The 15,288-nt window shown below is 44.9% G+C and overlaps 1 protein-coding gene across 1 annotated transcript; it reads left to right on the top strand.

Moving 5' to 3' along the window:
* Positions 1-3,604: 3,604 nt before the first annotated feature.
* Positions 3,605-4,648, top strand: LOC109041729 (uncharacterized). Its single transcript, XM_019058149.2, has one exon. It carries the CDS (start codon positions 3,605-3,607, stop codon positions 4,646-4,648), a length of 1,044 nt encoding a protein of 347 aa, XP_018913694.1.
* Positions 4,649-15,288: the final 10,640 nt, after the last annotated feature.

Raw genomic sequence — 15,288 nt, 5'->3', positions numbered from 1 at the left:
AAAGGAAGAGTATGGGGAGGAAGAACGAAAAAAGAGTAAGATGAAGGGGTGGAAACATGGAACTCTCTCAAAGAACAATGCAAGAAATGTTGGCGCTACACGAATGCGTCACTCTTTCTGCCACTCACGACGTCGTTGATCGTTGAGAGATGACCTCTGACGGCTGGCTCGCCGAAACGTGACACTCCATAACGCCTTTATTGTCGGAGCGACGAAACTTGGCCTCGAGGCCGGACAACTTGGACGAAAGCTCCACATGTGCCGCGTCGGAATTTTCCTGGCGTTTAAAGGCACGTTCCACCGCGGGCCGGGCGGGCGGCGGGCACAGAATCCCGGGGTTTCTGTACTTGCGGACTCTCGAAAAAATAAGCAAGGGAAAATTATGGGTTCCGTGAATGGAGAACACTCGGATACTTTATCGGTACCTGCCGAGGTTCAGACTTGTGACGGCTGCGGGGTCGGGAGCGCCACGCTGTGTTTTTGAAGTTGTGCGAAGTTGAAGTTATATCCGAAAGTTTGGTAGTATGTTATTTCACGGACGGGCCTGCGCCCGAGCTGAGTAATCGGTGCGATGGAATAGCTTTCCACCTCAATGAACGCGTCGTCCTCTGAAAAAGCCTCAAAACTCAAGAAACAGTTGGTGACGAGCAGAAAGATATTTTAAAGTCGCATCGCCAGATCGTCGGGTGGTCCGATTAAAGCCGTCTACTTTACATTTCATGCGAGGGAAAGTGCCAGTTTTTCAGCGCAACCTGGCGAAGATGCCGCATGAGGTGAGAATCTCGACTACTCCGAAGGTCTGTTCGCCTCTCTGCTTCCGTCTTTGCGCTCAACGTAACTTTGGCGCGTTACTGGGATCCATTACCACAGCCCCCCACATTCGAATTTTAAGCAAAAAATTATATCCTAATTTTGTGCAAGTGTTGTGCTAGTTTGTGCCGCAAATTAAAAATTTTGTGCTGCAAAATTAAGGGGGGAATCGGAAAAATGTCTTGTTTTGTCTCGCAGTACATAAAACGTTGATGGTGTACCTCAGTGATATGATATCACTTTTTCAGGCTTCCTTTGACTTCTCGATCACTTGGACCGAATTTTTCAGAAAGGAGCCAACCCACATTTTCGAAAAAATTGAGTTAAGAGTGTCTTTGAGTTGCATTAGCAGTATATTTTCTCCTACCAAAAACTGAGAGTCGAAAAAGAGAAATTAGTCTGTGAAAAAAGTGGTTAAAGTTTGTTTTCTACATCGAGCCTTATGCAGGAATACAACTTCAAACCTCTTCTCCTCAGTTTCAATTCAATGTGGGTTGGTTCCTTTCTGATTGACTCGGTCCACTTGTGACTCCACTTTCCGTGCGCGCGATGAACTTTTGATTTCACTCCAAGGCCCAAGTTTGAAACAGATCCATTTGGAGGCCATGCCCCTGATGCGATGCATTGCGGAAAAAGAGACAGTTGTTGGGCAGTTGCACCGAGTGTATATCAAAGTTAATATGTATATTGATAGGAGCGCCGCCGCTCCACGATCTTATTCTAGTTAAAAGATTAATCAGGGTAAGTAGAAAGTTGGGCCGGGCCGGGCGCTAGTGCGGAGCCGCAAGGAAGTGGTGAGTGGTGACATCGAACGAGCTCATCTTGGAGTCTCTTGCGAGATTTCACATCTCACGCTCCGGCCAAAGTTTTCGTTTCGCCTTCCGGCCACGGCTCGGATTTCGGGAAGGGGGACTTGGGAGGAGGACAGGGCTCGATTTCTGGGCAGCAACATTTAAGCCACTTCACCGGCTGACTTCAGCAGACGTTATGCTCTGTAACTCTTTCCCCTTATACACACCGGGCTCTGCAAATCAGACCAGGACTAGAGTTCCTTTATAAAGAGAGTTGAGACACCTAGCAGAGGGACAGCCGCCCTGGGTTTACAGCTGGATAGATTTCACAAACAGGAATAAAGATTACACAAATCGGACATTTTCTGTAATCTTTGATCAACCCATTCCCTAATTCCTATCTCCGTTCCCTCTCTCATTCCATTTGCTCCTTGCCGTACCCCTCAATGTCCCGATCCATTCAAGTGTACAATCTGCAATTGGTGAAAATGTAACCTTTATTCCCCTTTGTGACACTGTGAAGGCCTAAAATACGGGAACCAATCAGAAATGGATTAGCATGTTCTTTACTCTCAGTTTAAAGAGACTCTAACCAGGACTAGGAGGAAAACGAGCAGGCAATTTTGAGAGTTTGGTTACGCGTGCACCACGCAGCAGCACAGTGAAAATACTAATGATAAAAGACAAAAGTAAAGTGCTTTGGAAATCATTTAATTTGACACGGAACCACCTTAATAATTACAAAACACACATTATATTTACCTTTAATACATATTTTTCTCTCATCAATCTTAATGAGAATTTAAACCATGCAGAATGTGCACAATTTTCAAAATCGTGAGTTAATAAACGCTGACTCCGCGAATTTAAATATTAGAGCCTAACACAGAGCGGAGCGGCGTGCTGAGAGCGCGAAACGCGACCGGCGGGGCGACAAACCTAGAGGGCGATAATTCACGCACTGCGCAATGCTTGAAGTATCCCTTTCGGTTTGCAGGCACCAATGTGCTTTCCGCGCTGGCCGGCCGACCGCTTCGCCGCAGCGTGCCACGGCGCCTCAAGCAACTATTTCACAACAGAGGTGTTGCACAGTATCATACGAAATTGAAGGCGCTCAAGCATATTAAGCAATTAAGCATGACAGACATCCTCTAAGAGTACGGAGCTTTCCTCGCGAAATAAATCAAGATACTACGGCACAAAAAGAGAGTGTTAATCCAAAAACTCACTAAGTCCTAGCATCCGTATGTGATAACGTTTAGCATAGTTTTTGAATTTCATTACAGAAAAAAGTGACTTAATTTCGGAGGAAATATTCTTGAGTATGCCATCAAGAAGATTTTATTTTGAATGAAGTATAAAATAGCCGAATGAAAGCGGGCTTCTGCTTGATCCGAGTAGATTTTCTTTTTAAAAAAGCATCTTGTGTTCTTTAAAGAAGCATCATTTTCTTTATTGATTCATAAGGATTTCTTTTCGGCAGTAAATGTCAGCTTAGAATGAAAGGAAGAATTCTAACATATCAGCTTACTAATGGTAAGTAGGCCAGCATAAGAGGAAGAAGAATTTATCGTCACAAATTATTCGGAACGAAACTATACTTTGAAGCGCCCTCGGTAGATTCCAAGCGGCTAGTGGGATGGATCTGTGGCGGCCAATCACCGTCTCTCCAGCGCGGCGCATCCCGTGCTCGCCCGTGATTGGCCGACACGGTCGCACCCCGAGGGTATAAGATCAGCGCCCCCGGCCACCTACGGCACTCGCGCTCAGTCCTCAAGTCAGTCAAGTCCAGTCGCGCCAGCCACGCTGCTCCAGTCTTCGCTCGCTCCAGACGCCATCCATCCTGTCTCTCATCACCATTTAAAACGGCCCTTTTCAGGGCCACCACATCACTTGAGCACCCACAGTGGTGACTCCCGACGTTTGAACTACGCTCCGACTGCGCTTACTATTGATTCAAGTCATCCTTTCTACTCATCCCGTCACACCTTTTGGAGTCAATCATGAGCATCCCAACTCTGAGCGATGAAGACATGCAAGACCCAGCAAAGGTAAAACAATACCTGGCCAATGCCGAAGCTCTACAAGTTCAGTCCTCTTCTCGCTGTAAATTACTCGAGGAAAATCTAACACTCCTCCGCCAAGAATTTGAATTCATCAAGGACGCTAAACGCAAGCTAGAAGAGCAACAAAACCTCTCCACCTCAGCCAACAAACAAATCATGAAGCGAAAAATTAAATCGCCTTCATTCCGCCCCGAAATGCCGGACCTATGGTTTATTCAAATCGAAGCCATTTTTGCTGATTTCAGCATAAACGCTGAAATTGACAAATATCGTACCGTTATCAGTCAAAGCGAAGGTTCATGGCTGGTCGAAATAAATTATTTAATTCGAGCTGGACCAAGTGTAAACATTCCTTACACCACTCTAAAAAATGAGATAATCAACCGCTTCTCACTAAGCGAAAATTCACGCCTCAAGAAACTACTCGAAGAAGAGGAAATTGGCGATTTGAAACCCTCCCAATTCCTACGCAGACTCAAAACTGTTGCAGGCAGCACACCTATTGCTGACAATATCATGAAACCACTATGGTTAAGTAGGCTACCCGCCTACGTGCAAGGCATATTGCAAGCCCAACCCAGCAACAACACGCTGACCGAGATAGCCGATGTGGCAGACCGAATTGCGGAAACCATCCCTCATTCCGTTCATTCCACTTCCGCCACAAATCAAACCAATCCTCCTCCTTCAGTTCACCTAATCTCCAAACCTGCTGACCCTTTAACCGACATCAAAGAAATGCTAACAGCTCTCAGCCATAAATTTGACCTCTTACACGTTAAAGTCAAGAACCTAGAAAGGAATATTGACAGAAGCAGAAGCCGTTCCCGCTCCAAATCTCGCTCACGTTATAGTTCACCCAAGCCGTTCAAATCCGAGAAAGGATACTGTTTCTATCATGAGAATTTCGGAAAAGAGGCTCGCAAGTGCCATCAACCATGCAAATACCTTAGCTCAACAAACGACAACGGCAGCCAATAGTAGCGGCTGCTGGCTGCCCCACACGGTCCAACCGCCTCTTCATTAAAGACAAGGACAGCAACAACAGCTTCCTAATAGACACAGGGTCTGACTTATGCTGTTTCCCTAGACGTCTATTACCAGGCCATTTCAAACCAACAAACTATGAACTAAAAGCAGCGAACGAATCATTCATCAAAACCTATGGGTTCCTGCCCATGAAATTAAACCTCGGCCTACGACGCGCATTTTCCTGGCGGTTCATCATCGCCGACGTCGACGTCCCCATCATTGGCGCGGACTTTCTAGCTGGACCTACTCCCGGATTGCCACAAGATGAAGCTCGTGGACGGGGTTACTTCACTCTCAGCCCAAGGAAGCCAAGCAACCAGCAACCAACCTAGCGTCAAAGAAATCTCGGCCACCAACTGCAGCATCCTAGCAGAATTCCCAGAATTGACCCGCCCGCCAGGCAGCCCAAAACCAGACAAGGTTCCTCACGCAACACGACACTTCATCCGCACAACAGAGGGACCCCCAGTCTCATCCCGCCCTCGCCGCCTCCGACCCAAGCTATACCGAATCGCTAAAGCTGAGTTCGAGGCAATGCTCAACGAAGGGACCATCAAAAGATCCGAAAGCGCCTGGTCTTCACCCCTTCACATGGCACCCAAGAAAGATGACGAATGGCGCCCTTGCGGCGACTATCGGGCACTCAACGCACGCACCATACCCGACAAATATCCCATTCGCCATCTCCACGACTTTGCAGTCAACCTCAAAGGCTGTAAGATCTTCTCAAAAATAGATCTGGTCAAAGCATACACCCAGATCCCCGTCAACCCAGCAGACGTACCCAAAACAGCCATTATCACTCCTTTTGGACTATTCGAATTGCTCTCCATGAGTTTCGGACTGCGCAACGCAGGACAAACTTTTCAACGGTTCATCGACGAAGTCCTACAAGGCCTAGACTTCTGCTTCCCATATCTAGACGACATCCTGGTCGCCTCAAAAGACAAGAAGGAACACAAGAAGCATCTACGCCTAATTTTTCAGAGATTAGCAAAATACGGCATCATCATCAACATCAAGAAGAGCATCTTTTTCGCCGACTCCCTTGAGTTCCTCGGTTACGAAGTATCCGCCCAAGGCATCAGACCACTCCCAGACCGCATAAAAGCACTGATGGAATACCCACCTCCAGCAGATGCACATGGTCTACGAAGATTCCTGGGCATGATGAACTTCTATCGTCTTTTCCTGCCAGATGCTGCCTACTAGCAAGCACCCCTACACGAAAGCTCTCATTGGCATAAAAGGGAATCAACCGATTCACTGGACGCCTTCCCTTCTGGACGCCTTTGAAGCCTGCAAACAGAGCCTCGGAGATGCCACACTCCTCGCGCACCCAAGCGCCGACGCACCCCTAAGCATAGGCCTCTTCTCAGACGCTTCGAAAGCATCGATTGGAGCCTGTCTACAGCAACTCGTCGACAACAAGTGGCAACCTCTCGGCTTCTTCTCGAAAAAGCTCAATCCACAGCAACAGGAATGGCCCACGCCGCACAGAGAACTCCTGGGCGTGTGCGAAGCAATCCGCCATTTCAGACCGGCAGTTGAAGGTCAGGACTTCACGATCTACACAGATCATAAGCCACTAACCTACGTCTTCGACAAGAAACATGGAAACCTGCCGCCCGTCCAAATGAACCAACTTTCATTCATATCCCAGTTCACAACGGACATTCAGTACATACCAGGCTCCGCCAACGTCGTCGCTGACGCATTTTCTAGAATCGAAGCGATCACTTCCACAAACCAGATCGACTTCAACACACTTGCCGCAGCACAGAAAGACGACCCAGAGCTACCAGAACTCTTGAAGGACGACAAACTTTCAATCAAACTCACGCTCATTCCCGTCCCAGGAACAGACATCAAAATCTACTGCGACTCTACAACGCAAAAAAGACCCTACGTCCCATTTCCACTGAGACAAAGGATCTTCAAACAACTTCACAACCTGAGCCACCCCGGCACCAGAGCAACACAGAGACTCATCTCCGATCGCTACGTCTGACCAAAAATGCATATTGACTGTCGGAGATGGACCCAAGCCTGTCAAGAGTGTCAACGAGCCAAAGTCTCCCGGCACGTACACTCACCTCTAGGCACCATCAACACTCCATCCAACCGATTCCAGCACATCCACATCGACTTGATCGGACCTCTTCCTCTGGCGCAAAACTACAAGTATTGCCTCACGGCCATCGACCGCTACACCCGCTGGCCAGAAGCACAACCCCTAGAGGGTATCACAGCCGAAGAAGTCGCAACAGCCCTCCTAAACTGCTGGATTTCAAGATTCGGTTCACCTTCCCAGCTTACCAGTGATCAAGGCCGACAATTTGAATCTCATCTCTTCCGAGCCTTGGAGAAACAGCTAGGAATCAACCACATCCGGTCAACTCCATACCACCCCGCAGCAAACGGAATGGTTGAACGGATGCACAGACACCTCAAGAGCGCCATCATGTGCCACCCAAACTCCACATGGCTAGAAGCTCTCCCACTCGTACTTCTAGGCATGAGATCTGTCTTTAGAGAAGACGCCCAAGCAACACCCGCAGAGCTGACTTACGGCGAACCTCTACGCCTCCCAGGGGAACTACTGGTCGCAAACCCAACTCAAGACAACCCCGCAGAATACGTCAGCAAACTGCGCACCCAGATGGCAAATCTTCGGCCTAACCCCGCCTCTCGCCACGGCACAGCAAACACGTTCATATTCAAGGACCTGAAGACATGCTCCCACGCCTTCCTCAGGGACGACACAAGCCGTAAATCTCTGCAGCCCCCCTACACTGGGCCATACAAAATCATAGAGCGTACCGACAAAGTATACAAACTTCTGATAAAAGGCAGGCAAGTCATCATCAGCATCGACCGCCTTAAACCGGCCTACATCCTACCCGAAGAACCAGCCTCTGTACAGCTCGCACATCCCAAAACCACTCATGCCCCAGCTGCGGTCCCGCCCCCAACACCCAACGAAGCGGAGACCAAAGCCCCGGAACACAGGACTCGATCAGGGAGGAAAGTGCACTTCCGCTTCCCGGACTTGGTCAAACAATAAAGAAAGCTCATACCAAAATTCACCAAATTCTTAGAGACTTCGTCTCAGCCGTAGGGGAGTACTGTGGCGGCCAATCACCGCCTCTCCAGCGCGGCGCATCCCGCGCTCGCCCGTGATTGGCCGACACGGTCGCACCCCGAGGGTATAGGATCAGCGCCCCCAGCCACCTACGGCACTCGCGCTCAGTCCTCAAGTCAGTCAAGTCCAGTCGCGCCAGCCACGCTGCTCCAGTCTTCGCTCGCTCCAGACGCCATCCATCCTGTCTCTCATCACCATTTAAAACGGCCCTTTTCAGGGCCACCACATCACTTGAGCACCCACAGATCAAAAGGTTCAATTCTGCGACGATTAAGTGGTCATCCTTCTTTACTGACCTACTTACCGATGTGAAACTGATATGTTAAAATCTGCAGCATACGTACATTTAGCCTCTTTCTACCATAATATGCTGACGTTTGATGACGGATATATATCGATTTTCAACGAGGGACTGGAATTCGAGCTGAGATTTTGGATATAACACGTTTAAATGTATTTGAAATTATAAGGAAAATCACAGAGGTGCTCTTAAACATTTATCACGCAGTAGTGTGCCCCCTTTTTTCCTTCACCAGAGCAAAGTTCAATACTAAAAAATCTCGATTCTTGTTTCCATTTCCATCTTGCACATGAAATATAATAAAATAAAAACCACAGTTGTTCACATGTCTCTGATATTTCCTCTACGTAATTTTTAGCTTTTAATTGCTGATAGGGTAACCCCAATACCTATCCCCTCATGTTAATGGGCCTTGGGCCTGTTGCAAGGTGCGGGGATTTGCAAATTGATGCCTGATTCATATGGCAAATTTCACGAAAAAAACGATGGCGCTACTAAAAAACCTTGAAATGACCTCTCAAACTCAAAAAAAAAATGTTTTTGGAACCGACCCATTCAAAACGGTCGTTTTTCAACTGCCATACTTGTGATTGGTGGATTCTGTGCTTGTGACGTGAAATGATATGACAGACCTGGTTTCTTCATCACTTACAATGTATTTTCCCGTAAGGAAATGGCAGCCGCTTTTCAAATGCAAATATCGAGTCAATCGATAATTTTTTGATCAAAATGGAAGTCAGAAATGGATTCCTCGAACGTTTAAATGGTTTAAACCCTCATTAGATAAATAAGAACCGACGGGATAAACCCTATTTTTAAGGAAGACTGTAATCAATGGGCGATTGTTTACATCTGCTTAGTGATAACAGACATGGACATTAGCTCAATATTTGGCCATTTTCATGAGTTTTTACTTTTTCGTCACTATTTGAAGGTAAGTTTATTTTGTAAATCAATTGTTTAGTGCCTTAGGATCATTTTAAAAGCTGAAAAGGTATACTTTGTTACTATTAATTCAGAACACAGTCCGGCAGTCCAACGCTCAAACCATGGATGTTCTCTCAATGCGTGTAAATCATTCTTAACTCTTTAACAAACATCTCAATATCATTCAGAACGTTCCCACGTTTTATAAACTTATGTTATTTTAAAATCCTGTGTGTTTTAAGTGTAACACTATACAGAAAAATTTATCGATAAAGTCTGGTAACTGAAGAAGGATCCTACGTCTACTTTCCTTGCCTCCAGCTAAAACATACCAGTCTCCTCATCTCATCAGTTGTCAAAGGTAAGTTTTTTTCATCATCAATGATTGATACTATCATTTTGGTGTCTTCAGTGAAGCAATAAAGGGTGAAATAGTATGAAATAACAACTGACTCGCTACATCCAGGTTTGAGCGTTGGAATGCCGGAGTGTGTTCTGAATTAATAGTAACAAAGTATACCTTTTCAGCTTTTAAAATGATCCTAAGGCACTAAACAATTGATTTACAAAATAAACTTACCTTCAAATAGTGACAAAAAATTAAAAACTCATGAAAATGGCCAAATATTAAGCTGATGTCCATGTCTGTTATCACTAAGCAGATGTAAACAATCGCCCATTGACTACAGTCTTCCTTAAAAATAGGGTTTATGCCGTCGGTTCTTATTTATCTAATGAAGGTTTAAACCATTTAAACGTACGAGGAATCCATTTCTGACTTCCATTTTGATCAAAAAATTATCGATTGACTCGATATTTGCATTTGAAAAGCGGCTGCCATTTCCTTACGGGAAAATACATTGTAAGTGATGAAGAAACCAGGTCTGTCATATCATTTCACGTCACAAGTATGGCGGACCCGAAACGACCGTTTTGGAAATCCAAATTCTGAGGCGTTTTCAAGTTGATTTTTTGGGGGTTTCCGGTGATCAAAAAACTCCGGGAAAATTCCTGTGACATCAACAGCCTTAGTTCTTTCGATTAAAGCAATAAAAAAATTGGTGCAACAGGCCCATTTATTCTTTTCCCTCTGAATTTTCAGTCACGTAAATTTTACTGAAATATTACTATTAGAACAGGGGAAAACATTTTGACACATCAAGATATGTGGTTTGTAAACGAGGCTCGAATTTTTTCGGAGGACAGTAGTTGTCCTGCATTGAAGGAGGAGCCGGTGGAGGGAGTTTAAGGCAAACATGAACCAGAGGCAAATCAAGGCCTCGAACAATAAGGACGCGCAACATGAGAGCAGAGGGAAGCAAGTAGCAACGGGCCATGGGGTTACGGCAAGATTTCGACAAGTCTCGTCTTGAGCGAGGAGATTGTAAGGGGAGGGAGGGAAACTTAAAATGAGGGAGCCTAGCAACTCAGGAGTCAAGGGACAAGGACTATCGTGATGGGCAAAAACCGCGGATCTCAATCGAGCTCCTAACGGAGTCACGCTTTTTCATCCAGCTCGAGGGACCAAGAATTTTCTTATGCTAATCAAAAACCGCGGATCTACATAGGACTCATCGGAGAGTTACGTTTTTCTATCCAGAAGGAGGGTCAGGAACGCGCTCGCACTGAGGAAAATCCGCCGACCATCTCAGGGATGCCGATTGAAGTTACGAGGTTCTCTTTAGGAGGAAGGAGTAAGGGGAAGGAGGCGATTAGAGCATAATTAGATTCGGACACCGTTTTACATCGAATAAGTTACTGCTTGGCGGTGGTGAAGGGGAGAAGTGGCTGGGGAGGGGGCGGAGGGATGAAAGTCCGAAGAACGTGACCCTGCAAGAACCTCTTAGGTAATTGTTGTTCCCTCTCAGTTTTGCCGAGAAAATATATTCCCGGTAAAAATCACATCACCAACGCGTACACATCTAATTACGATTCCTTGCAGTGCCCTGCGCCTGCGCTCCGTGCCCTCACAACCCCTTTTGGTTTTCTTGAACCTACTCCCACCTCACTTATCACCAAGGTATGTTCCAAATTAGGTGTAAGTTGCGTCGTTGACTTCAAAAGAGATACACGGCCATCGGGGCTCTGCTAGTAGGATTTCTGCACCGTATACATTTCTTTAACAGTAAGGTTCTATGTTTACTTGATTTTGTGGCTTCCACTCAATATGTATCGCCCCTTCATGGGTCCATCGCACACAAATAACCGTCTTATGTAGACTACCGAGGTGGTCAAATGGGCCCAGGTGTCTCCCGCAATGGCATTTTCCCGTTCTTTTTCATTAAAATACGAGGTCTGTTAGGTAAGAAACCGGATTTTAGTGATATCTAACCCATTATGCGTCCAAATTAAGTTTCCTTAGACTTTCTTGATAGCTGAAAATACTTACGAACGCTACATTCACAAATTTTAAACATCTTAATTAGCTTTGTTGGTACATGGTTTGAAGTATGGCAACCTCATGGGTGTTCTGCTGTTTTCGCACGTTTGACCATACTTGTTGCTCTTTTTTCAGTCTTGCACTACCTTTTTCAAACCACACGGATGGTTGTCGGAGTTTTGTCTCCATATCGTAGCCGCACACCCAAGTTTTGTCACCGGAAATTATCATATCCAAAAATTTAGGATCATTGTTAGAACGTTTAAGAAGCAAAAGGAAAATTTACACTCGGTTAGATTTTTGTTCAACGGACCGCAGTCTCGGGACAAGTTTGGCTGAAACTCGATGCATGTGCAAATATTCTATCAAAATTGTATGTACAGATCCTTTAGAAATATCACACTGTTCAGCAAGCTCGAAACGACCATTTTCGAGCACTTTTGCCCCCACTTTTTCCACGTGGCAAATGTCAAGTGCTGTTGATGGTAGATTCCCGTGCTCCTCATCTTTGACGGACTCCCCTGACCAGTTTTGAACCGTTTAAACCACAAAAATACTGAGAACAACTCATACAATGATCTTGGTAAATTTTACTTAGCATACCAAAAGTTTTAATACAAGGTTTACCGACTTCAAAACAAAATTTAATGATAAATCTCTGCTCTATTAGTGATTGCATCATGAAAATCGCAAAACGCACCTGAATTACTCGTGCTCATGGTGACACAGAATGAGCCTTGATCAAAATAAACAAAATCTGTGAATCCAGCGTTAGGAATAATTGGACCGAGTTTAACAGAGAGGAGCCAAGAGCCAGCAGCTATATTGCCAAAATTAACTGGGTAATACAATTTTTTTACAAGAGAACGTTTGTGCAGATTCCTTTGAAATTTTTAAGGACTTTGCTTCAAACCATGCACAATTTTCACTGCAATTTGCACGAAACTCCGCAGAACCATTTTCATGTAAAAAATTAAATTGCCCATAGTTAAATTTGGCAATAGCTGATGTGGCTTGGTTCTTTTCTGTTTAACGCGGTCCAATTCTGATCCAAGGTTCTGATTTCAGGTTCTCTATCGGAGCAAGGTTTTGGGATGGCCTGAAACAGAACACCTTACGAGTGCTGTTGTGATCAGGTTCTCGGCAGCACTCCGATAGCTAAGGTATCTCTATTCCGCAGCAAAATGCGGAGGATAATAGATTGAAAATCTGATTCGCAAGCTACTAATACTGTCTGGAAAAGATTATACACCATTCACAGTCGAAGAACATATCGATAGCTAAAATGATCCATTAGGAAGTTGGGTAAACCAAGGATCAGGCTCTGAGATTCGGGGAATCTTGTTTCTCACTACAAGGAGTGAAACCACCGAAAGTATCACAAAGGTTCAATAGAAAGGGTGAATTAAAAATTTAGTTCGTAATAAGTCATTTTATAACATTTTGGAAGAGTTTCAAAGGAGAAATTTGAAAATTTTCCGATTTACAATTGATTAAGAAGAACGTAAACAAATTGCCACTATGCCAACAGCCGTAATGCACCAGTCAACATCATGCGAAATGAAGAAATTGATTACTGTTGTTCCATGTAATGTGTTTGTTTGTTGCGGTCTCCAATAGATAGGGGAGCAATAGAATAGAGAGAGGAATAGGACAGAGGAAAGAAGAGTAGGGCGAAGCGATCTGGCAACCTCGGAACGACGAGCTCCGGCCTATCATAGATAGCGCATGGATGGAACCCGCCGAACTCAAAGCGGCCAGTCCATAAAGAGAGAAAATGGGGATAAATCTACATGACAGAGAGAAAATGCACTTTAAAAATATGAAAAATAAGCACTCTAAGCACTCACCGAAGTCCTCAGTCTGGTACAGCCATGCGGTGCTGAAGCGGCATGCTCTCGACGTCACGGGTGAAACCTGGCGCCATCTCACTCGCGTGTGCTAGAAATCTAGCCTAGCATGGTAACTGCTCACAAACGGGGATGTAAGGAATCAAAAATGCGGATATACGAGGAAAAAGGAGCGGTTGCAAAGGGCAAGGGTGCGGTCGGGCGGCAATTTACAGTCTTTCAAAATGAGCTTTCCGTGTGATTTTGCTAAAAACGGACAATTTAGCGTAGCCCCCCCCCCCCCCTAAATTTTAGCGTACCTCAAAATCGTTTGACGTGCATAAGGAGACCATAGATATGGTGTTCTGTGAGAATTTTGAATGAAATCGAACAGATAGATTCTGAGATATCGCTGTACACAGATTTGGGGGACATCGGACGGACGGACAAACATTTTTTCAAGTATGGTTATTTTGACTCCTGGGAACTGAAAACGTCTAGAAATGATGAAATTTCAACTTTTTTTTTTTTCCTTGGAGGATGACAATACTTCCTCTCTACCCTAGGGGAGCGAGGAAGTAAAAATCAGGGGTTTTGCACGAGAATCTCGTGTTGAGCACTTGAAAAGTGATGTTTGCAAATCGACGTTGTAATAAATTTTGCGCCGCACAAACGACGAGTTTGGAGTGCGTAACAGAGATTTTCTCGTGCCCGCCACACGGAAGCTTCGTGCCCCCCGCAAGAAATTCCTGTGTCCCGCACAGGAATCTTGTACTGCCTACAAAAACTATCTTATTGTTGCCCTCGTGACTACCCTCTTCCAAAAAAAAAAAATAGCCTCCAGGTGAGAGAAACTCGTTCAGCGTCATTAAAAGAACAATTTAGGAATTTATTATGAATAATAATCACGAAAATGGGCGTCAAATCAAAGTTTAGCGGCTACTTTCATAAGTTATTTCTAATGCATCCGCTAGAGAACGCATCCGCAATCATGGCGGGCATTCGTTGTTTTGTTATCAGGTGTGCAGAGTCAATTGTCAACAATCCTTTTAAGTACTCGTTTTAAAGTTACTAGTTCACTTTCTCAGTAGTTCATATGTTTCCACATGTGATATAGTCAATTTTGATCACAGTCCAAGCTTTTACCAACGAACTACACCTCTAGAATGGCCGCGAGATAGCAAACGTGCGTAACGCGCATGGGCCGGTTTTTGAAGGCGGGAGGGGGGTGGGAGCCCAAGTATAGCTAACCTCAATCTCCATTACTACTGCGTCTTGCCCATAAGGATTAAGTACATACATGTGAAAATTTCAACGTATGTAAACTTTCATTTTTTGGAGGTTTGCTTTCAAAGTTCCTATTTTTTGAGTAAAGAAAACCTTTGGAGGTGCGATTATTATGCAATCTTTTCATTGCTATCACTTTATTCAACAATATTCGGCAAAATGTGGGCAGCGTCTGACAAGGGTTTAGATGGCAGCCTGCTGTGTGAGCCCAAGTAAACCTAAAATGTATCAACTTCAAAACATTACGGGTCTCTAACACTGGTCAGCCATTCTAGAGGTGTAGTGCGTTGGCTTTTACCGGACCCAAATCGTCTTTGAGAAAACAGCTGGACCTACTGTTGCTAAGCATTCATACGATTGAATAGGAAGTGAATTTCATAAGTAATTGAACCTTAATTTAACCTTTGTTTTCTATTAATTATCGTCATCAGTATCATGTACCTGTATTCTATCATGAATTCTCAGTGAAATTTTTCGGAAGTGCGTGTTTTACCTATTCTCCGGTGAAAAGTTAATGGTGAAGCCGTAACCAAACATCTGTCTATGAAACGTATGCTTTATTATTTCATTTATACTGTCCTCGTGTGATTTATAGCAAAGGAATATCCCTTTCTCACAGCTAAGTTATCAAACACTATACTCACACCATACGCTCACTGAAAAGCATTTACTTCCAGAGCCCTGTCCTTAGATTGTGATTCATTGAGTTGTCCGCTGGTT

The sequence above is a fragment of the Bemisia tabaci genome, chromosome 2 (genome assembly GCF_918797505.1).
Source record: "Bemisia tabaci chromosome 2, PGI_BMITA_v3".
Lineage (NCBI taxonomy): Eukaryota > Metazoa > Arthropoda > Insecta > Hemiptera > Aleyrodidae > Bemisia > Bemisia tabaci.
This window is presented reverse-complemented; position numbering and strand designations above follow the sequence as displayed.